This window comes from Colossoma macropomum, unplaced genomic scaffold, assembly GCF_904425465.1.
Source record: "Colossoma macropomum unplaced genomic scaffold, Colossoma_macropomum, whole genome shotgun sequence".
Lineage (NCBI taxonomy): Eukaryota > Metazoa > Chordata > Actinopteri > Characiformes > Serrasalmidae > Colossoma > Colossoma macropomum.
The window spans coordinates 18963176-18986652 of NW_023494786.1; the positions used below are offsets into that span (position 1 = coordinate 18963176).

At 42.1% G+C, this 23477-nt stretch overlaps 1 protein-coding gene across 5 annotated transcripts in view; it reads left to right on the forward strand.

The window, feature by feature from the left end:
• Positions 1 to 2403: 2403 nt before the first annotated feature.
• Positions 2404 to 23477, forward strand: part of ece2b (endothelin converting enzyme 2b) — a 62011-nt gene continuing 40937 nt past the window's right edge. Inside the window, exons 1-2 of one of the 5 annotated variants that reach the window (XM_036563106.1) lie at positions 2404 to 2712; positions 2822 to 2980. In XM_036563106.1, the coding sequence (XP_036418999.1) occupies positions 2948 to 2980 (33 nt within the window). In that variant the 5' untranslated portion in view covers positions 2404 to 2712; positions 2822 to 2947. Of the gene's footprint in view, positions 2713 to 2821; positions 2981 to 3103; positions 3197 to 17499; positions 17778 to 23477 lie in introns of those variants that run through there. The other 4 variants (XM_036563107.1, XM_036563131.1, XM_036563105.1 and 1 more) reach the window with 4 other exon arrangements.

The following is a 23477-nucleotide window of genomic DNA, read 5'->3' on the forward strand; positions in this document are numbered from 1 at the left end:
ATTGTCTATAAAGGTTTAGGTCAGTTGTTATGCTATGTTAAATAACCTTTTAAACGCTGCCCTTCAGTAAAGTGCAACAAATTCTTTTTATATTTTATTTATTTAGTCAGCTGCATATATTCAAAAGCTAGTTTTTCATCTAATATTTACATCTGCGATGGATGATCTCATGTGTTTAGGCCATCTATAAGGCCCCCCAGATCCCCCCAGTCAGATGCCCCTGTCACTGGCCCCAATGGCCCGTCAGTACTCTATCTCTGGAAATACATCTCCGTGCATGCATTTCGGTTTGTTCTGTTATTTGTTCTGTCAGGGTTTCACCACATTAGTACAATGTGGATGCAATTCAGTGCATACCACAGCTCTCCAAAGCACCCTTAATGGGGATAATGGCTGATCACTACTTTGATACTCTTCTTTTGCATGTCCTAGAGCTGTAGTATGAAGTGTTCAAGCACCATCTCCCTTCACTGAGGTATGTATCCCAATAGTTAAAGCTATTTTTGAAGTGTAGAAACCAGCAGCTTTTACTAATGGTCTGTCATGCACAGAACAAAGGTCCTCTGCTGGTGATCAGAAAAGCAGTGACAGGTATCGATTGCATAGTAAGATGGTTAGAACAGAACAACAGGCATCCACTGTGCTTATGTCTATGCTGGTTTCCTCAACACCAACATGTATAACTTTTAAGTGCCATTCTTGTCCTGGACAGACCACCGTTAGTGGTTGCCAGGTACTATAAGCCTAACAGCTGACTAAAAGACATCACTAGCACAGTGGGGCTCTACTGCCAGGATTTGAGTTCAAATCAGGTTGTCCATGACAACATAACTGGCTGCGCTCTTATTATGTGGGACGGATGGCTTAGTTAATGAATTATCTAACAATATAGAGCAATGGTAGCCAATCGAAAATGTACGTAGGTCATACAGGCTATACAGGACTGTACATTACTGCATTACAGTAAGTAAAGTAATTAAGTAAGTAAATAAATGAATAAAAATAACAACGCATACAGTGGTCCCAAACTGCATTTGGACATCTGTGTCATACTCAAATGTATTGAGTTAACTGTGTTAGGAAACAAAATGTCAAACCAAGTGGCCTTTATTTTAAATTATTATTATTGGCAGTTTATTATTGATCAGTTTGTTTGGAGATTTCTACAGGTTTCCAGACTTACTTGACTGTGATATGCCTGTTTACTCCCTACAGCTATGTCTTAAACAGGTAAATGGTCTAAAAGCATGCTCTAGAACCCCTTGGTTCTAATGTTTACCTAAATGTTTGTTAGTGCCTATTTGGATTGCAGCAGTTCTGTTATATTTAGATGTCTGACATAGTGCTAGCCAATAAGAAAGTTACATATATTAATTTGCATTTATTAATGATGATTATATCATATTGTAGGTTGTGAAGGATACGTTCAAACATGATTGCCATGGATGAGATATATTATGAATAAGACTGAGATAAACAGATGTCTAAACTGTCTTGCGTAGTGTTGTTGAACGCTAATTGGTGAGGTATGACGTTAAGAAATTGGATCTTCATGTCATGGGTGTACAATTGAGTAAGTATCCATATGAGGGGCCCAAAAAAGATTTTAGGGGGCCTGGTTGCCACATGCTCCCCTGTGCCATGAGGCTAGTGCACCTTGGATCCCCCCTCCACCCCCCAAGGTTTTTATGCCACTGTACTTAAAAAATCTCTTATGTAAATGGTTTGAATGTCATGTAGGAGGTTTCTCAGAGAAACTCTGAGGTCATTTCTGAATAAGGGCCCAGAACTTTTACACAACACTTCATTCGGTGAAACTACTTGAGTGAATCCAAGCCCAATCAGTGTGTCCTTGTTTTGGATGAAAGCCAATTGATATAGACTAATCTAGCTTCTGGTCCAGGGCCAGCTCTACAGTTTGCTGCAGCCGCTTCTAACGGATGCAGAAGCTGGGTGGGGCCCAGCGCTGCGGAGATAGGTGATGTCAGTATTTACGTTGAGCCCTTGATGAAGTGTTACGTAATAACAACAAAACATGGCATGGAGAGGACGTACAATTGTCCAGTTAAACACTTCTCCCTCACCTTTCACAAACAGGCATTTTCAGATTGGCTTAACATTGTGTTTATATTTGTGAACTTGAACTTCGTCGTAACCTCACATACAAGCGCGGTCGTTATGAGGGACCCACCTGATGCACATGTTGCATGCTGTCATTTCATGCCCCGAGCAACGGGCACGCGCGAGAGATAAAGAGCAAACAGGGGGAAAGCAAGGGCGTGCGCGCGAGCGAAAGAGAGAGCATGTAGAGAAGGAGGGGGGCAGGAGCGACAGAAAGAGAGGGGGGCGAGAGAGAGAGAAAGAGAGAAAGAAAGAGAGAGAGAGAGAGAGAGAGGGAGAGGAGAGCGCTCAATGGCAAGAAAAAATGTAGACAGAGCAAAAGAGAAAGCAAGGGCGCGCGCGCGCGAGAGAGAGAGAGAGAAGATCAAAGGAAAGAGAGAAATTAAAGAGAGAGGGACAGAGAGAGAGAGAGATAGAGCGAGAGAGAGATGGGCGGGGGGAGGAGAGGGATAGGCTGCAATGAGGAGCTGATAGCGATCTCCCACAGTCGTCGGCGCATGTTGCTGAGCGCCGCTCGCAGTCAGTCGGAGGGGAAGATCACCGTGTTTGACCATCATGCCCGCCGCCCTCTAAACAACGTCAGGCGACCAGGTAAACACTTCTCTACCGCACGTATCGAGTCAAATGCAGTGTCGTCGTGCCGCACGCTCGTGCTGTTGAGATGTAACAGTGTACTGGCGTCCATGCTAATGTCTTTCAGCAGTAGCAGCAGCGCTTTGGTAAAGGCATGGCTTAGCCCGCCGGCCCCTGTGAAGCCCCCTGCAGAGGCGGAGTGAGTGAAGAGCTCGCCTCCCCTGCTTCTTCTCCCCGGCTCGCTCTGTGCACGATGAGCCTGGCGCTGCAGGATCTGCGGAACAACGTGAGTCCCCCTCGCTGCTGCTTCTCTCCTCATATCTCGCTCTATCTTTCTATCTCTCTCTCTCTCTCTCTCGCCCATCTTGCCGCGTTTGAGCAAGAAGAGCAGCAACCGGCGTGACATGCGGGCTGGATAATGGATCATATGAGCAGCTTCTCCAGAGCTCAGGGTGATTTCTGGCTCTGTGAGCAAACTGCAGATTCCAGGATAGGCTGCGAAGTGCGTAAGCCTGCTTGTTTTTCCTGCTCGCAGGACGCGCTTGCGTGAGTGAGTGAGTGAGTGTCTGTGGACAGTTTCGAAATGTATCGCACAGGGAGCGTTCGCTTCACTTCAGCCGCGCGCGGTACATGTTGTCCTTAAGCTGCAGCCTATTTGAACCTGTTTGAGTGTTTTAACCAGACATGTATGTGTGTGCATGTACTAATGGGGGTTTGTTGAGGTCTTTGGCACAGATTCGCTTCGTTCAGAGCGGAGAAAAATCAATAAAAATCCTCCTCTGGCTTCGGCTCGCGAGCGATTCGGTTCTGTTGTGAATGTAATTAGCCTGACTCTCACCTGAGCACTGCGAGATCTGACCCCTTGAACGCGGCCGACTTGTTGCTCATTTAGAAAGATTCACAGCCCGTCCTTCCTCCTCCCTCGTCTCCCTCGCGGGTTTTGTGGGGGCAGGAGAACAGGGGCTCGCGCTCAGCCCCGCCGCTCCGCTGCTTTTACAAAACGAAATGTGAATTCGTGCAGCTCGCTGCTCGTGCAAAGCGCCGCTCCTATTGGACGGTTCCAGCGCACGCGGAGCGTCTTGAAGTGGAAAATAATTAGTGGCACGCGGTTTCCATGACGACCACGAGGGTCTGTTCTAACAGACAGAGATAAGGCTGTTCGATTCCAGACATTCGATTCCGAGAGTCGATTCCGATTCCAAGTGATGAAAATCGATTCCAAGATTCGATTCCACGCCATCATTTTCTCGATTTCAATAATTGAAACACAGGGAAGGAGATTTGACAACACAAGAAGTACAATATTACGTAAATAATACACTGTTGTTATTTGATTATATGAATAACAGGGAATACTGTCATAGTAACTTGGAGCCTGTTTACACCTTTCATTAACATGTGTTTTGGATCGTATCTGGATAAACTTTGGCTGGATTCCATTTACACCTTTCACTAAAATGCTCCCCCAGTTTGACCAGATGAAATCCGATTTTATTTTCCTGTGTGAAAAACACATCAACACATACTTTCTGTTTTCATTTTGGTTACTTTTCCTCATTACTGAGGAAGCTTGGCTAGGACCATTTCAGTGGCCCAGAGTGCAGCAAGGCTGTTGGTTTGGGATAACTTCAGCCACTTGGGCTAAATGCGGTCAGATCCATCTCTGACCACCTCTGAATGTGGTTTGAGTGATCCGATTTGTTATCTGCTCGCAGTGCGTCCTGGGGTGTTTACACCTGCCTTTTCATGTGTTCAAGTGATTGTAATCCAATAACCAAAAATGCATACTGATGCAAACAGGCCCTTGTGTTCTCCCACCTCAGACCTATTAGACCTTAGCAAGGCAGTTTGGGAGCTAGTGCTAGCCAAATTAACTTCAGTGCATGATTTTCATCTGTCAGCTTCGGGTGTGTAGATGTTTCACACTGGGGAAGTTAATTAAGCCTTTTTTTAATTATAAATTGTAAGTTTTCCTTTACTAGTCAGCTCTCTTTGGGATCGACTCCCAGCCCTAGACAGAGATGCCTGAGCCGTCGTGAACACCTTGACAATATTAGTCCAAATATTGTCACAGTATTTGTCTATCGTCAGAGTATTCTGTCATCAGTGATCTCATCTGTGATCATTGTTTTTAATAGGTAACTTTTTGGCACCTTCTATGAACACTTTTTCTACATTTTCAGGTACACATGGAAGAAGGAGAGACCATAAATGTGAGGTTAACTTATTGATACTGCTTCTACTGAATAACAGAAAACTCAAATGTAGTTGGACAGCCAAGACATATTTAATGTTCCCATAGTTTGTTTTAGTTTCACACTGGGACTGTTCACTACCAAGCCTAAACTCCACCAATTAGCATCTTGCAAACTGTATGTGTAAATCATCACGCATTTGCCTCAGATTAGTTTTAAATAATCTAAAATCTCAAACTGTCTTGCTTGTGTTGTTTCTGATAGTGTGTGACAGTTATCTATAAACATGATCAAGAGTATCTCACAAAGCTAAAATCAGTGGTACAATTTATTTTGAAACCTAAATTTTCTTCCTACTTTTGTGTCTTTGCATAACCCTACTACAAAAACCAGCACAGACCAGCATTGCTGGTCACCAGCAAAACCAGCAAATGTTGTGTTTTGAATGCTGGTCAGTAGCAACGGAAGCTGATAAGCTGATAACCATCAAAACCCAAGATGTGTTTTGATGCCAGGGTGCTGTTCATTTTGGTATTCTTTGGGTGACTAGCTAAATCAGCACCAGACCAGCATTGACCAGCATAGACAAGCTTAGACCCACATGGAATGCATGCTGGACTGTGCGGTGTTTTTCAGCAGGGAATACTGTACATACGTTGTCAGAAACCACATAAACATGTTTATTTAAGATTACTTAACGCCTCCACACTGTTTGAGACAAATAAATGGCTAGTTTTGGCAATTTGTATGATGATAACTGGTGTACCTAACCTTCTGTTACTATTAGCCACTTTAGCCTCGTAACTCCATTGCAAAATGAAAACGCTTCAGACACCAAGCATGGCTTGGTTGGTCAAGTATGTTCGAGGTGATAAAGGACAATAGTTTGGTGCCTATGTTCAGGAAAGCATAGGAGTTTAGCTAATATTTCTCTGCTTGTTTTATATCAAATTCCTGATTTTCAGTGCTATATGTCTTTAAAAAAATAGCATTACTGAAGCAGGAAAATGCTCAGGTAAAGCATCCTACAATACAATATCAACCTAAATTTGTGGCTATTGATCAACCTCTCAGAACACGTAGAGGGAGCTCTGTCATGCTGTCATGTCTAGTGGTGGAATTCATAGGATCAATTTTGGTTTCATTGCATTGAATGTAAAACTGAAAGTGCCATATAAATCTTAAATGTAGCTGTTGTTGATAAACATGTTTATGGTAATCAAGAATTAGGCAGTATATGGCTGTGTGTAGCAGAATGTAACATATTTGTTGCACTTATTTAGATATAATCTTTTGCTGGACCAGTTTCAGTTTAGTGAAAACTGATACAGTGCCGTGCTGCTGTAGTGTGCATTATGTGTTAGGTGATGGCGTCATGATGATAAGGATGCTGTATAATCAGCACAGATGCATGTGAGGCCTAAATGTGGGGTCACGCCACTTGCTCATAGCCCATTATCAGCAATAGCTCAGGAAAATAATCGTTTACACAATTTTCCTGTTACCCCAAATTAAGTTGATTAGCCAAGACATGTTTGTGTTTCCAGTCTTGCTTCTTTCATTTTGCACTGTAGTTTTGTGGCTAATGTAGTAATGAAAGCTTATAACCACCACTTACTCTTATCATACTTATAAATAAATATATAAAAATGGGCAATAGTAAGGATAAAATTCAGGCTACAAGATGGCTGCTACGACTGTCAGCTGTGCATCATATTTATAGTCCTGTAGCTTCAGTGCAAAACTAAAGAACTAGAAATGTCATGGCTGGTTGATGATATTTGGGGTCAGGGGGGAAAACTGTGTAAATTTGATTTGAACCTTAACTCTGACACCCCGTAAGGTGTCCCGTAAAGGCTTTTAAGTGGCTGTGAGTCTGTAGGACACTTTTTCATTCTTTGGCAATGACCCGTGGCCCGCGTCCACAGCTTAGATTTGCACCCTAAACTTCTGTGTGAGAAAGTGTGCGAACTGGTCTCAGACCTGTGGCGCTGCTTGGGTGTGGTGGTGTGGGAAAGAGAGCTGTTGGAGCTCTCTGGAGGTGGAGTGCTCTCTCTCCTCGACCCCTGCCTGACCCTGGAGGGCTGCTCAGGGCTTGGGAGGGCTGGTGCATCCTGCCTAAGGGTGTGTGAGTGCAGGGAGATGGCCACGCTTTCCTGTGTGTGTGTGTGTGTATGTGCGCATATGTGCGTGCATGCGTAAATGTGTGCAGGGGCCAGTCTAGGTCAGCAAGCTCACAGTCCACCTTCGCACTCATGTTCTTCACTGAGTCACCAAGGACGCAGGGGTTGAGCATGAGGATGGACCGAGAATAATTTTTACTTAACAGATACATTCAAGCTCTACAGACATCCATTATTCGAAAAGTCCAGTTTGCTTGTGTGTTCCTCTAAAGCACTTTTTTGTGATTGGTTTACAAATGAGTGTGACGTAGCTAAACCTACTACTGGTTTCATCACTTTGGAGAGTGTGACTCAAACTGAAGCTGACTGAAAGCATAAGGGGAAGTGGTTGGATGTGAAATGGGTCATAAGATAGATACATTTACCAAGTTAGAATTATTCACAGTGGTGGTGATAGGGACTAAGCATCTGAAGCATGTAATTGCACTAAAAGCTACCTCACAGAATTATTACCCAATATGGTTACAATTATGCTGCCTGATGCCTCTTATTTATGCGAGTTTTGTGTCACATTTTTGGTCTAAAACTTTGGGTTTGGTTTTTTTCATGTTGAGTTCTATTTTACTGCTATCAACTTTATAAAACGTCACTGGTCGTTTAGGATAGTGAATAAAGTTAGACTATATTTGCATTGTAGACATTGTGACCCCTGGTTCTTATCACCGTCTGAGTGGTAAGTTTCTCTACCATGTACCATTTCACATTAAACCACTCTGTGCAAACCACAGTGACTTCGTTTGTTAAATTTGTTGTCAAGCTCAATGATTGAATCGTTCAGAAAAATTGGAGGTTACTTATTAAGTTATGGTCATTATGTTATTGAGTGATGTCGAGTTGGCAAGGAGCAGTCGAGCCATGGCCATAGCCAGGACACATGCTATAAATCAGTTAGCCTAATGCTAATGGACCTAAGGTCACTTCTGCTTAGTCGGGATCATGTTCACAGGTAAAATACTAAGAAACCAATAGATTGAACAAATCTATTGAGCACAAACACATGAAAAATTCAAAAGTAAATAAACATGATATGTCCATACTTTTGTGCCCAAGCCAAGAAGAAGAAAAACAAGAAAGAAAAGAGAGAACCTATAAACTTAGGGTGCCTCCACTACACACACCCCTCGGCCTCCAATCAGGTTATTTATGAGCACATATTTAGGGATGTGCAGTATGACGTTATTTATTGTTATCACATTACGTCACATTGCCTTACAGTACGCTTTTCTAAGCTTGTCATGTGTATCGGTACAGAAAGACCAACTGCATGTTTCATTACAAAGAGCGTAATTAGTGCTGGTTGATTGGATTTAAGTGCAGCAAATAAAAATCTTTATATTCATAGTTTTCCATTCCAATTTTTGTGGCACTTGCCTGTTCCTAATTATGAAACCTCAGAAAAGCAAAATACTGTGCTACATATTGGCCTTTATTCATCAAAGTTGATGAGTCAGTGATCGGACACAAGTTTCACCGACAGTTATTCATCATTTTTAGAAGTGTGTGTAAAGTTAAGCGTAATATTTTAACCTGATACAGCAATAACAGTAAAAATAGTAAATAATGATTGTGAATACAACAACCCTTGTACTGAAGTAGATATACTTACTTTTTATGTGTACACTGACAAATGTTGTGAGTATGTGTTCAAGTTTACTTTATATTACTGGTACAGTAAATCAAAAACCCGAAACATAGCTCACCTAGTACAGTATAAGCCACCTTGTATTCTGCGGTATTATCACTCAAGCAGTCAGTGTTTTAGGAAAATATGCGCACTATATATCACGTCACTCTGTAGTTTGAAAAAAAGGTTACACAGGTTTCACATTTTACTCTTTTCAATTGTTGTAATTTGGCCTGTCACAATTATTACATATTCACCTGATCACAGTTATTTAATCTAACTGCATTTTTTTTCCACAGTCGCTAGATTTCACAATCATGTTGTATTGCAACAAACAAAATAGCCGGATGCCTTTTTTATTAGTTGGCTTGAGCCAAATAAATGTAAATATAAGAAATCACTTCTTTCTTCTGACTTCTAGTTCTAACTTTTAACTGTGGGCTATAACACATTTAAGGGGAATGTTTCTATGTTAATTTGCTAAATTTAGCATGTATGTTTGCAGAACAAGTCTCAAGAGAAAAATGTAAGCTTTGGTTGACAGTGTATCTGTAGACACTTGTTGCGCACAGTATACAGAACTAATCTCTTGTTTGCTGCAAAACTAAAGAGCTGCCTAAGCAAGATGGCTTGTAAATTAGTCTAGCTGCTTTAGACTTGTAAATCATTCATTGTACTTATATAAATAATAATCAGCTAAAATTTTGTGGTTGTGACACTGCTAAGCTATTTAGACTCTTGCCAGTAGAGGGAGCAGTTCTCCGGCTCACTTATATTAATGAGGGTAAATCGGGGCGTGTTTGCAGCAAATTATAAATAAAGTAATCGTGCATGGCTGCTTGTTTCCACATGCTGAAGCCGATTCATCTGTTGTGCCCAAATCACTGCTTGTTTCGTTGTCGTATGGCAGTTTTGTGTATCAGGTGCGGAGTAGTTTGTACTTCGTTCAGGGTGGTCAAATCTGCGCTTGTTTCTACTCAACTTTGCTGAATAAGGGCCATTGTGTATTGCGATGATGTCTTGAAGTATCCTGATGTTATATCTTTGCCATGTTGCCCACCTCTAAATCTGTTGGAAATGTATAGAATGAGTTGTTGTTCAGTCTGTAAATCATCTCCTCAAATGACACATGGTCCTCTTTCCTAGCCTCTCCACACAGGTGCTGACACCTTTTGTTGTCCAACGCCACAGCACTAATCTGTAGCCTGTTATGGACATTAAAGGAATACTCTATCATCTGCATCTGTAGTGTATGGAAAACAATTATGGCACTTTTCCCAGTTTCCCAGTAAAAAACAGAAAGCCCATAGACTCAAAACACTTGTCCACTGGCTTATATTACAAGTATGCTTTGAGTCAACGTGTTTTTTGTCCAGGGAAATTATTGTCCATAGTGATCGACTGTAATGCATGGTCCTTTATTAGACGCACTGCCCAAATTAGTCTTGAGGAAAAGAGAGAACTGCGAAGTCCACATAACCCTACACAGGCTTTCAATAATGTACCAAGCAGACACACTGCATCATTTATGTATGCACACCGAAGTGAAGGGATGCTGTATGTGAGACAGGCATGCTCTTAGTGCTTGTCTCAGTACTTGTCTGGCTGGAAGAGTGTTGTTTTAAGGTCTGCTGAAAGGTGAACTTGGTGTAAGAAGAACCTTTATATATTTTCCATTTCAATTTGTGTTACCGCTCTCTCCTTAAACTTATACTTTCTTTCTTTACAGCCGTTTGTTTTGTCACCTCTAGAAGACAGGACCATTTCTCAATTCCCTTTCACTCTGCAGCACCCCATCTTTCCTCCTTTCCCCAGTCAATTCATCCTTCAATCTGTTCTGACACTTCCCCACATTAGCTTTTGGTGTTCCTTTAAGCATCTTTGGATGTTTAGCATTCTGCCAACTCTGCACTGCAGCAACTGAGAGAGAGAGAAGGAGGTTGACAGACTGAGAGAGGGAGAGAAAGTAATGAGGAGAGAGAATACCCTCTGCTCTCTCTCCTTTCCATCTTGATAGTGAAACAGTCAGCCAGAAAACACGAACACACACACACAGAGTGCACGGAAGAAAGAATAAATCAAGGTACAGCACTGTGCAAAAGTCAGAGACCACCCTTCTTTTATTTGATTTCCAGTAAAAACGGCCAATAAGAACAGGCTATGAAATTTTCTGAAGACATTTTTGAGGAGATTACATGTAAAATAATACATGTGAATAAGGAAGAGGACAGTCAAAGTAAAATTACTGAAAAAAAAAAAACATTTCCAAAATTGGAAAAATTACTGAAACGATACAGGGAAAATGGGATTCCTAACAACTGTGCAAGACCTGCTGGACCACCAAAACTGTCACCATCAGATTAACAGTATTTAAAGCTTTCATCTTTGAAACATAGGTTAACATCAAGCACCACTCATCCATCCACTATGAGAAGACAATTCAACGCTGGGTCTGAAAGGATATGTGGCTGCCAAGCAGCAGTTACTAAGAAAAGAAAATAGATAAAAAAGAAAATTTGTAGATCAACTAAAAGAAGCTGCTGGTTTGGTCAGAACAATTGGATTGGTCTCCTCAGAATCTAGACCTCAACAGCATTGAATATGTTTGGGATTACTTAAGAAGCAGAAAATGCAACAAGCTTCTAAGCCTGAACTTTGGAGGTGTGGAACTGAATCCCTGCAGATTTCTTTGAAACACTGAAATCAAGTCAAGAAAAGAATGGAAGCTGTAATAAAGGCGAAGGGCAGAGACAGTGAGTACTAAAAGGAGCATGGCTGAAACCCCTCGTTCTTCCAATCTAACTCCATGTAAATTCACCATCTCACCTTCCGTTTCCGTGATGAAGTGTTCGCAGTCCCCACCGCCACCCCATCTCCTCCCTGTTTCTCAGTCCTACATCAGCCCTGCTACAGCTGTGAGGGGGAACCTGGCCTTCTAGATACAGACAGAAGCTGCCCAGAGCTCCAGCCCAAGTTCTCAGAGTTCTACCCCCTCCCTCAATCAGTCTTCCCTCATGCTACCACCACATGTTGAAGGCATGGTCTGAACTTGCAAAATCACATTATTGATCAGATCTTGCTTGCCTGTGCAAAATTTCACATTTTTAGAATTATTTTCAATTTTTAGATCAGGCTGGCTTGGTACCAGAGCAGAGTAGGTGGAGTCTGTACAGGCTGTGCTGTGTGTAATCTCTTATAAAACATTTTGTAAACATGGTGCGAGCGCTTCAGGCACTTTAAGCTGCAGAGAAAGAAAAGACAGAGATTTATGTTCATTTTGCTTAGCGCCCACCACTGAAGCACAGTTGGAAAAAAAAATGGATTAAAATCACAGCGAGGAGTTGTCAGAGATCTGTGTACTGTGCTTCTCGGACAGCAGCTTCCTTCTTTAGCTTTCATATTCATGAGCGTACATTTGAATACATGTGTAAACGGCTAAAATGACTCATTTAATGAGAGGAGACAGTGATATGTCAAATGTTCCGGATGGAGTGCCTGTGACTTTAGACTGTAAATGTAGTTAAGCTGGCTGAACTACACACACACAGATTTGATCACAAGTACCGATGTATACCTTGTATTAGCATGTTTTTGGTGATCGAATCATGTTCACATTTCACTTGTATGCATGAAAAGCTAGGTGAGAACCCCCTTAAGACACATTGTGAGCAGATCATTCAAACCACATTCAGATGTGGTCGGGGCAGACCTTGACCATGTTTAACATGAGTGTGAATGAAATGTGTTTTCATTATCTATATACAATTACGTGAGCAGGAAAGTGTCTGTCGAGCACTGACTAGCAGGTGAGAAAATAAAAACAAAATGAAAGATGAAAAATACACAAGGGTGAAATCATCCCCAAACCAACAGTCTTCTTGCACTCCGGACCGATGAACGATACAAGCTGAGCTAGTCGACTCATATTGCTGCAATGGGGGGAAAAGGAAACAAACGTAAAAGGGAAAAGATGTGCGTGTTGATGTGCATTTACAGCGGGAAAAGTACAATCGGATCACATTTGGTCACACTGGGGACGCATTTCCGTGAAATGTGTAAATGGAGTTCACACTGACGTTAGACGAGAAGGCCTGACTCACAATTGATGTTCCACTTCATCCTAAGGTGTTCACTGGGGCTGAGGTCAGGGCTCTGCTTTGGCCACTGAAGTTCTTTCACACCAAACTTGTCAAACCTTGTCTTTATAGAGCTCACTTTGTGCTCAGGGCTGAAACAGGAAATGGTTTTTGTATGCTGTAGCATTAACATCACTGCCCTACTTGCTGAGTTTGCGCGGCCTACTGCTTTGACGCTAAGCTGTTGTTGCTTCCGTTTTTTTACAATGATAGCACTTGCAGCTGACTGGAACAGATCTCGCAGGGCAGAAAATTTACAAACTGACTTGTGGCAAAAGTGACATCCTTTGATATTTGTACATTTAAAGTCACTGAGCTCTTCACTGAAGCCCATTCTACTGCAAGTGTTTATCCATGGAGATTGCTTGGCCATGTGCTTGATTTTATTCACCTGTTAGCAACAGTTGTGGCCAAAACACCTGAATTCCAGGGGTGTCCACATACTTTTGGCCATATGATGTACAATCCAGTCACAAAACGTTATTGCAAAGTGCAAACAGGTTCAGTGTGTGCTCAACTACCTCAGGATCAGGACAGCTAGGTTTGAACACATACTGATCAGAAACGCTGTTACACTTGTCTTTTACATCAGTATAAGGACAACATCCAAATACAGAATGCATTTTAATGCCAAGTGTAAACAAGGTCAAAGCAGCCAGCAGTTCAGCTCGCCATCATGAAAATGCAGTGGTACCCTGAACTGCACATGGCTGTATCGTCAACATCCAAAGAAACACAAGTGTCTCCAAAACTGTAAATTTACAGGTTACTGTTCTTTACTATTTGTGAAGGTTAACATAAAGAGATTTTATTCCAAGTTGTTTTGGAGCAACTCTATTAGTCCATTCATCACAAAGGTTTCACACAATGTAAAGGACAGCTCAAAGGACAGTGTTCAAATGATGCAGGAAAAAAAAATGAAAATATGGAGCAACAAAATATAAATCAAACATATTAAACTGCAAAAAAAAAATTAAAAATACAAATTCCAGTCTGAAACAAGCACACATATAGGTCTCACCTAGGCTAGAATTATTTTAGTTTTGAGATCTTTGTTTTTCTGTAGTAGCAGAGAAATCTGAGGGTGCAGCAGCCCCTCACCACCCCCACTTTCCACAGGTTTCTTTGGAGTGATGCTTATAGAACAGGCGTGTCCAATCTTATCCACAAAGGGCCGGTGTGGCTGCAGGTTTTCACTCCAAATGATCTGAAGTACACCTGAAGTACACTTGTTTAATCGGTCAGTCTTAGTCTTCGAACATTTCATCAGGAAGCTTTGTTGGAGTGAAAACCTACAGCCACACTGGCACTCTGCAGATCAGTTTTAGTAAGGGGAGGTAATGCAATGTAATTATTACAGCTGTTTTTCAACTATGTCAGTCGGGTCCGCGACAGTGATTTTTACAGACTGTATGTATTTTTCTATAGAAATTGCCATAATGTTCATTATATCCTGAGGAAAAGGAGTTTTCGAGCATACCTCTTAAGTATGGAGGCACTTTTTCTGAGTAGTCCACGTAAAGTGTACAACAGCAAAAATTAAAACAAAGGTTCTTGGCCCATGCAACCGACCACCAAAGCTTCCATGGCTCACAAGTTTATCGACCACTTAAAGTGCAAACAAATATAATACAATAATCATTGTAGTCTGTCAGTTGTGCTTGATTTTATAATATAATGCAACACAATAAACACTAAAAAGTAACAAAATATTTCCCATTTTGTGAGGAGCAAAGAACACTTTTGTCTGAAGACATTCAACATGTTTATTTGTTTTTTTGTCACAGTGCAATAAGGCTCAGTGCTCACTGTGGTATTTTTCTTCATTTTGGTTAATACTTGGTTTTATAGGGTTTCTCAATATGAGATACTGTGGCTGTTTCACTCCTCGGGGGCCAGGCTTGGAATCTTTCTTTTTGAAAGCCTATTTTATAACCATTTATCCAGTTAGGGGGCCGTGGCCGGGTTTTATTTATTTATTTTTTTAACTGTATGTAGACATTTAGGCCGTTATTATTTTAAATATGACTTTTTATAATAGACCTCCATATTTAGGTTAACCTTGCAATAAAACGTGTAAATGACAGAACAAATTTGTTGACTGTTCCCAGGCTTAGAACAATGCTGACACACTGCATTTACTTAAGACAGCTAGGTAGAGTAAACAATATTAGAATTAAATTGAATGTTTAAATGTTTTCTAATCGTGAACAGTTGAACATATTACATATGTTAATTGAGTAGCCACTTCAATAATTTATACAGAGGCTACTTATCCTGCACGAGCTGGTCATAAACATTAGATGCCCAGTGGAAAAACATCCTGTCCAAATAATACAAATAATACAGTGACGGATTGTTTGTTTTTGTAAAAGCATGTTCAGTGTTAATGGCGCTATCTGTATTCAGTCCCTGATCAATGCACTGTTGACAGTCCTCATTGTGCACGTGGACCTGTGCGTGCGTGTGTGTGCGTGTGTGCGTGGGTGGGACGGGAGGTAGCAGAAGGCGAAATGAGGACTTGTTTGTGCTGCTTTTAGGACATTTGCAGGAGATGTGTTGTATATTTGTATAATTCATTTCCACAAAAGGCACCATGACATAGTTCTCTTCACAGAAAAGGGGAGGAAAGAGGAAACGTAAGTGAAAGAAGGAGAAGAGAGACATTTAAAGAGATTAAATCTGTGAAGCTGATCATTGCTTGCTGCTCTAATCCTCAGCTGAGAGAACGAGCTAAAACACTACAGATACTCCCAATCATCTCTCTCTTTGATCTTCTTTGCGGCCTTCAAAGATGGAGAAACTCTCTGTCATCCATCCTGCTCCCAGCTCCTCCAACTTTTGTTCTCCCTCTGCTGTATTTTTTTCCTCTCTTTCTTCCTTCCTTCCCTCTCTCTTCCATCAGTTCCTCCCTCTTTCCTTTCCCTCGCCATGTGCACAGAGCATGGTAACCTTGGTGCCCAAAGAGTGACATCATTCTGCCTCTCTAGAGAAAGTGTATGTCCTCTCTCTCTCTCTCTGTCTCTCTCTCTCTCTCTCTTTCTCTTTCTCTCTCTCTCTCTACTTTTCTCTCTCTTTGTTTTTCTCCCTCCCTGCTGTTCTTTCTTTTTGTTCCTCTGTCCATATCTACTATTTCTCTCCCTTTTTCTGTCTTTTTTCTGCCTCTCTTTCTCTGTTTTGCCTCTCTGTCTCTCTCTCTCAATCTCTCTGTATCTTTGTCCTTCCGACTCTTTCTATCCCCACTCTGTTGTTTCTCTCTCTCTCTCTCTCTCTCTTCTCTCTCTCTCTCTCTCTCTCTCTTTCTCTCCCCCTCCCCCTCTTCCCCTCTTTCTTCCTCTTATCTCTTTCAAATTTCTCCTTCTTTGTTTCCCTCTGCATCTCTCTGTCCTCCTTTCTTCCTGTTTTTTCTGTCCTCTCTATACCCCTGTCTCTTTCTCTCTTTCTCTCCCTCTCTCTCTGCTGTGTTTAAACAGTGAGCTGCAGTGAGGGCATGGCAGTATGGTAATGAACACACAGACTGGTGTGAAGATGAGGATCAGTGTACATGCACAGGACTGGAGGCTGGTGTTAAAACAGGATTGTAAACAAATGTCCTTTTTTCACCGCTCATCTACCTGAAACACTGCGTGTGTGACCGGTGTCTGTGTCAGATACACCACATGGGTCTGTGAGTCTGACAGTGAGACTGGTTTTAACTGACACTGCCGTGTTGGGCTGATGTCCCTTATGTAATGTTTACATAACAAAAGAGGCACGCTCTGGCGGCTTTTGTTTGGTGGGCCTGTTGGTTTACAGGGCAGAGTGCTTGTGTGAAGTGCATCCGAGTGGCTAACTGCATTAGGACACATTGGCCTGTCAGCGCAGAGCAGAATGGCCCTTTGTGCCACAACAGTACGCCTGTCTGTTTGGCACGGCCCTCTGCTGGTGGTGGCGTGGTACTGCCCTCAGCGCGGGCCGGCTGAATGAGGTCTTTATGAATGGTGAAGGCCGAGGGTGATTGTGAAAGACGCTTACTGTGCGGGAGGCATGTATTTATGCGCTGTGGGTCCCACACTGTGGCAGCACAAGAAGGTTTCTCTGAGATCATTTGAAGAAACTGGAGAGCTGCAGCAGAGAACACGCATACATGCACTCATACACTCTCTACGCCTCTTGGCAGCTCAGGGGAGAGATGGGTGGCTCCTTCTTTTGGAACTTTCTGTTCTTTATTATCATAATGCTCTCAGATTGGAGCTTGCCAGAAAAACAGCCTCCCTCTCCCCTCTTCCCACTCTCTCTTCTCTCTTCTTGGGGCGAAATGTTCCACTTATGCTTTTTGCCTATCACTTCTATCAGAACACACACACACACACACCTATACACACACACACACACACTGAGTCTCTTGCTCTCTCTTTCCATCTGTCTCTGTCTCTTTTTCTGTCTCTCTCTCACTCTCTGTTTCTTTTCTCTCCCTTTTTTACCTCTCCGTCTGTCTCTTTCTCTCTCTATCTCTCTCATGGTCTCTCTATCACACACTCTTACTATCTCTCTCTTTTTTGTGTCTCTGAGTCTCTTTCCATCTTTCGCTGTCTCTTGGTCTCTCTCAGTCTCTCTTTTCTATTTCTTTTTTCCCTCTCAGTCTTCTCTCAACCTCTCTTTCACTGTCTCTTTCTGTCTCTCTCTCTCTCTCTCTCTTTTCTATCCCCCCTCCCCTTTATCCTATGCTATTTATTTGTGCTGTTCCTCTCTTGCATTCTTTTTCTTCCCCTGCCTTCCCTCCCTCTCCCTCTCTCTCTCCCTCCCACTCTCTCTCCCTCCCTCGCACGCTCACTCTTTCTCTCTCTCTCCTCTCTCTGGGGCTGCATGTTTACTGTCTCTCTCTCTCTGACCACCAGCAGGAAGACTTAGCAGCCGTGTGTAGTGTTGCGGCTCTTTAATGCGCAGGGCGCTCTCACTCTGTAAGGTAGGTTGTCTGCTGTCGGGCTGCGTTTTCTCTCCGCTCCTCTCTTTGCTCTCATGAGGGTTGAGGAAGCGTTGCGTTTGTGCGCGTTTGGCGGTCGGGGGACTGCTGTTGACAGTTGCAGTGTTCCCCCCACCCCTACAGAACTAGGCAGTCGCGGAGTGGGATCTAAAGTGGGTTGCGCAGGCTGTAGTGAGAGTGCACTGTGCTCAGTGGCAAGAACAGTAGATTTTAATGCATAAAGCAAGAGCAGTGTTTTTATTCAAGGTGCATAATCTAAGCCCAAAGTGAAGGCTGTCCAGTAGCAATGTTCCTCACCTCTTCTCCTGTTGAACAGACTTTCCTCTTAGCTTCAGTTATCTGTCTTCTGCTTTGGCTACAGTGTTCTCCTTTGGGGAATACCCCCATGTTCGCGCTATGTGCATGAGTTAAGACGTGTAGATGCTGTATGTGTGGATCAGTTCTAAACAGCCAGGTTGCGGAGCTTAGCACAGTAGTGAATGTGTGAATGTGTGAGTGTGAGAGTGGGGCTGATTGTAGGGGCGAGGAGAGAGGTCATGAATTGAAGAAAAGAGGAAAGGGAGATTGCTGAACCCCGACTTCCTTTTTGTGTCACCACTGCTCGCTCAGGCCAGCACTTTTCTCTCTGAATTCACATTCTATGTCACTCTGTCTGTTTTTTCTGTCTTAGTGTTTTGATCTTCTGAATAGGACGAAAGGTTCAGCGCTCACTCTTGCATAACAATACTAAACAGTTTATTAAGTTAAAGAGGCCATATTCTACATTTTATATGTTTTCCTTCCAATTTTGACATTTGCATCACAATTCATTTTTACATGACCACTCTCCAACCTCTCTTTAGAATTAAGCTGGCTGTTTTTGTTACTGTCTCTTTAAGACTGATATATGTAAATGATCTCTGTTCTGTTTGGCTGCCTTGTGTTGAACTGAAACACTCCTTATAACGTAGGTGTAAATGGGTGTGGCTAAACTGTACCTGAATAGGTGGGTGTATGTGTATGTGTTGGTTTTTGTGACATCACAAAAACACTACATTTAAAACAGTACATTTTCCAGCGTAGTTTACATATATGGGCCCTGAACTGGAGCATGAACAGTACTTTAGAGGATTTCAACAGTGATTGTGTTTACTTGCACTTAATAATCCGATAACTGCAGAAAATCAGATTTTGTCAGTATTCTGATCAACGCGATTTCATGCACTTGAGTAATCTGATAATGAGGAAACTCCGAATCTGCATGAGTCAGGCAGTAATCAGATTTCTGCTTTGCAACCGGCCAATAGACTCACAGAAGCTGACGTGACATAAACATAATGTAAAACTCAAACTTAATGAACATACATCATCTAAAAGATGAAGAATATTTAAATCCTTCATTTCGTCAAGCATGTAGTTGGTTTGAGTGTTGCCCCAAAAGTGTTTTGCTGCCATCTGGTGGCAACGCTGCCTGCTTATTTTCCGGTACAGCAGTCTGTTTTCACGCATGCGCAGACTGAGAAATCCAAAAGAAATCAGAGTAAGAGTTTACATGCACTGAGAAATCTGATTACTGAGCTAAAATCTAGCTCTCTTCATCAGATTTCTTAATCGGATTTCTAAATCGGACTATGGTGTTTACATGACCATTTGAATAATCGTATAACTGCAGAAATCCGATTATGATCGGATTATTGAGTGCATGTAAATTTACATACTACATCAAAGTTTTACCTACAGAAAGTGAGAAAAAAAAATTTTCCACAGTATCCGTCCCGTTCAAGCCTCATTCTTCTGAAAAAGCTCATACCTGTGTGACAAAATGAAATGTTTTTAGCTAAATAAATTGTTTAGTACTTTGTGATGGAGTGAGTGAACCTTTTTTTTTCCCGATGGGCATTTTTTAAATCTGCCTCACCTGGTTAAAGCACCTTCTTTTTCTGTCTTATTCACACACTCTGTCCTTTCTGTCTCTCTCTAGCTGTTTCGAAACATAACCTACAAGCTTTAACAGAGCTAAGCTAGTTTTGCCATTTGAGCTTTTTAAAACATAATCATGATGGAGAGGAAAACCACTAATTGTAATCTGCCACCAGAATTTGGGGAGCAGTTGAAGACTTGAACTCGCAGCTTGAATGAAAGTGCTCATTTTGGCGCTCGGTATTGGGCTGTGATGTAGGTCTTTTCAGAAGGAAGCTTTGGCCTAATTAAGCATCCGTGTTGTCAGCCAATTTATGAGATTTTTCCCAGCCTGCTTTTGGCCCACCAGAGCAGACTGATGTCTTTTCTAGACAGTTTACAGTGGTGTGAAAAAGTGTTTGCCCCTTTCCTGATTTCTTATTTTTTTGCATGTTTGTCACACTTAAATGTTTCAGATCACCAAACAAATTTAAATATTAGACAAAGATAACACAAGTAAACACAAAATGCAGTTTAGAAATGAAGGTCTTTATTATTAAGGGAAAAAGAAATCCAAACCTACAGGGCCCTGTGTGAAAAAGTGATTGCCCCCTCCGTTAAAACATAAATTAACTGTGGTTTATCACATCTTTGGAAAGCTGAGTTCAATTTCCCTAGCCACACCCAGGCCTAATTACTGCCACACCTGTTCTCAATCAAGAAATCACTTAAATAGGACCTGCCTGACAAAGTGAAGTAGACAAAAAGATCCTCAAAAGCTATACATCATGCAGCGATCCAAAGAAATTCAAGAACAAATGAGAAACAAAGTAACTGAGATCTATCAGTCTGAAAAAGGTTATAAAGCCATTTCTAAAGCTTTGGGACTCCAGAGAACCACAGTGAGAGCCATTATCCACAAATGGCGAAAACATGGAACAGTGGTGAACCTTCCCACGAGTGGCCGGCCGACCAAAATTACCCCACGAGCGCAGCGACGACTCATCCAAGAGGTCACAAAAGACCCCACATCAACATCCAAAGAACTGCAGGCCTCACTTGCCTCAGTTAAGGTCAGTGTTCATGACTCCACCATAAGAATGAGACCGGGCACAAATGGCCTGCATGGCAGAGTTCCAAGACGAAAACCACTGCTGAGCAAAAAGAACATAAAGGCTCATCTCAGTTTTGCCAGAAAACATCTTGATGATCCCCAAGACTTTTGGGAGAATACTCTGTGGACTGATGAGACAAAAGTTGAACTTTTTGGAAGGTGTATGTCCCGTTACATCTGGCGTAGAAGTAACACAGCATTTCAGAAAAGGAACATCATACCAACAGTAAAACATGGTGGTGGTAGTGTGATGGTCTGGGGCTGTTTTGCTTGCTGTGGTAAATGGAACCGTGAATTCTGCTGTCTACTAAAAAATCCTGAAGGAGAATGTCCGGCCATCTGTTCATGACCTCAAGCTGAAGCACATTTGGGTTCTGCAGCAGGACAATGATCCAAAACAAACCAGCAAGTCCACCTCTGAATGGCTTAAGAAAAACAAAATTAAGACTTTGGAGTGGCCTAGTCAAAGTCCTGACCTGAATCCGATTGAGATGCTGTGGCATGACCTTAAAAAGGCGGTTCATGCTCGGGAACCCTCCAATGTGGCTGAATTGCAACAATTCTGCAATGATGAGTGGGCCAGAATTCCTCCACAGCGCTGTAAAAGACTCATTGCCAGTTATCACAAATGCTTGATTGCAGTTGTTGCTGCTAAGGGTGGTCCAACCAGTTATTAGGTTTAGGGGCAATCACTTTTTCACACAGGGCCCTGTAGGTTTGGATTTCTTTTTCCCTTAATAATAAAGACCTTCATTTCTAAACTGCATTTTGTGTTTACTTGTGTTATCTTTGTCTAATATTTAAATTTGTTTGGTGATCTGAAACATTTAAGTGTGACAAACATGCAAAAGAATAAGAAATCAGGAAAGGGGCAAACACTTTTTCACACCACTGTATGTGAGAGAGAGAGTGTGTTATACTTGTGTTAGGCATGCCTGTACAAATAGAGGAACTACTACTCCCTTTATCTAGAGATGAAGGAAGGTCACTTAACCTCTGGTACATCCTTTCAAGATGTTTCTGTGTGAGTGAGTGTCAGCATGGGAAAACGTGGAACGACTTGGAACTCTGAGCTTTCAGTTTTAGTGCTAGCAGCCAGAGATGAGCAGCTGGATGTGAAGGACTGCTCATTTCCTTTTTGTGTGGATGTCATTTGTGTGGATGTTTGTGTATTCGGAAGTGTGCTGAGGAAGTAAGGGAGATTTATGGGGGCCCATCTAAGGATTTTCTTTTAGTTTTGAGACTATTAGTTTGACAAGGTGCAGATGTTAGGCGTACATACAGTAGGTGGATGTGTGTCTGCGTGCGCGGCGTGTGTGTGCGTCTGTGTGCCTGAGTGAGTGATTATTTTGTGCTTGGACTTGGACCTCGCCCATGACTCCTGGCGTCGTAGCGTCTAAGCACCTTCTCTGAGGGGACTGCAGCTACAGGGAGATCAGCAGTGCTTTATTGGCATGGTCTTCTCTACATTTCTGCCAGAGCAATTGAAAAAAAGGGGGAAAGAAAAGAAAAAAATAGAAATAGCACAATTACTTAGCACAATAGAAAATAGGCCGTTTATATTTCCTTCCATCAAGAAGGAAAGTAGGAGATTTTTTTTAAAGGCCCCATTAAAACTAATGGAAAACGAAAATGTCCTTGCTTTGTTGAAATAAGAGTTTGATGTAGCATATAATCATTGTAAAAGCTTCAAAACGTGTCGTTCTCTCTCCAGCTCATATATGATCAGGCTTGCTCTTCTCTCAAGGCAGTTTTCTTTGTTGCTGCACTCTAGAATCTCGGGGGAGATGCTTGTAGAATGTATTTCTAATTGAAGCGTACTTGTACCTCCCTCTCTGGATCTCTCTGTCTTCCTTGCACCCTCTGTTGTTCAGTATTCTGGTCACCCTGTGCCTTCATGCTGAAAGCAGGCTTTGTGGTGGCGGCATGGACGAGCTTCTCTGAGAGCAGCTTCTCGCATTGGCTGCTTCTGTTTAACCATATGAGGGTTTATCCGGGTGTAGGGCCTCTGTCTATGTGTGAGGTGGCTGTGGGGCTGCGTAGGTGGTTTTTGGGGGGTTGGAGTTCAGGGTATTTGTAACACTTTGGGGCAGAGGTTGGTCTATGCCAGCCTGCCCCCACCATACTGCTTCCCTTTAAAAACACTCCTCAGGAAACCGCTTCAAACAATTGCATTCTGCGCTGAGAAAGTTCCATACCACTCCTGGAACTTGGGAAAACCTCTCCCTTCCCCTTGCAAGGCAAGGCTCTCCCTCTTTCACTCTCTCGCTCTTTTTCTCTCTAACAGTCTGCTTCACTCTCTCTGTTTCTCCGTCCTTGTCTCTTTAGAAATTGCCCATGTGTATATACACAATGTACTCTTGCGCACAACACGGCTGCCCCTATGGAAATGAATTGTGTCATTATATAGTACAAATGGTCAAAATTGCAGTGAGCAGTACAGTATATGCAGGAGATTTTAATGCCTGTTTGTAAATGTGGCACTACTGGTCAGAATATCATAATACATATTGTGTATTGTGAAAATGCCTTTAAATATCATGATGTTTTGCCATATCGCCCACCCCTAACTTTGACAATTTCTCAATATTTAGTCTTTCAACTGAAATGGACAAAAAAGGACCACATAAAAAAGAAAATACAGTAAAAAACTATTAGTAGAATGATTTTATTTAATACGTCATATATTC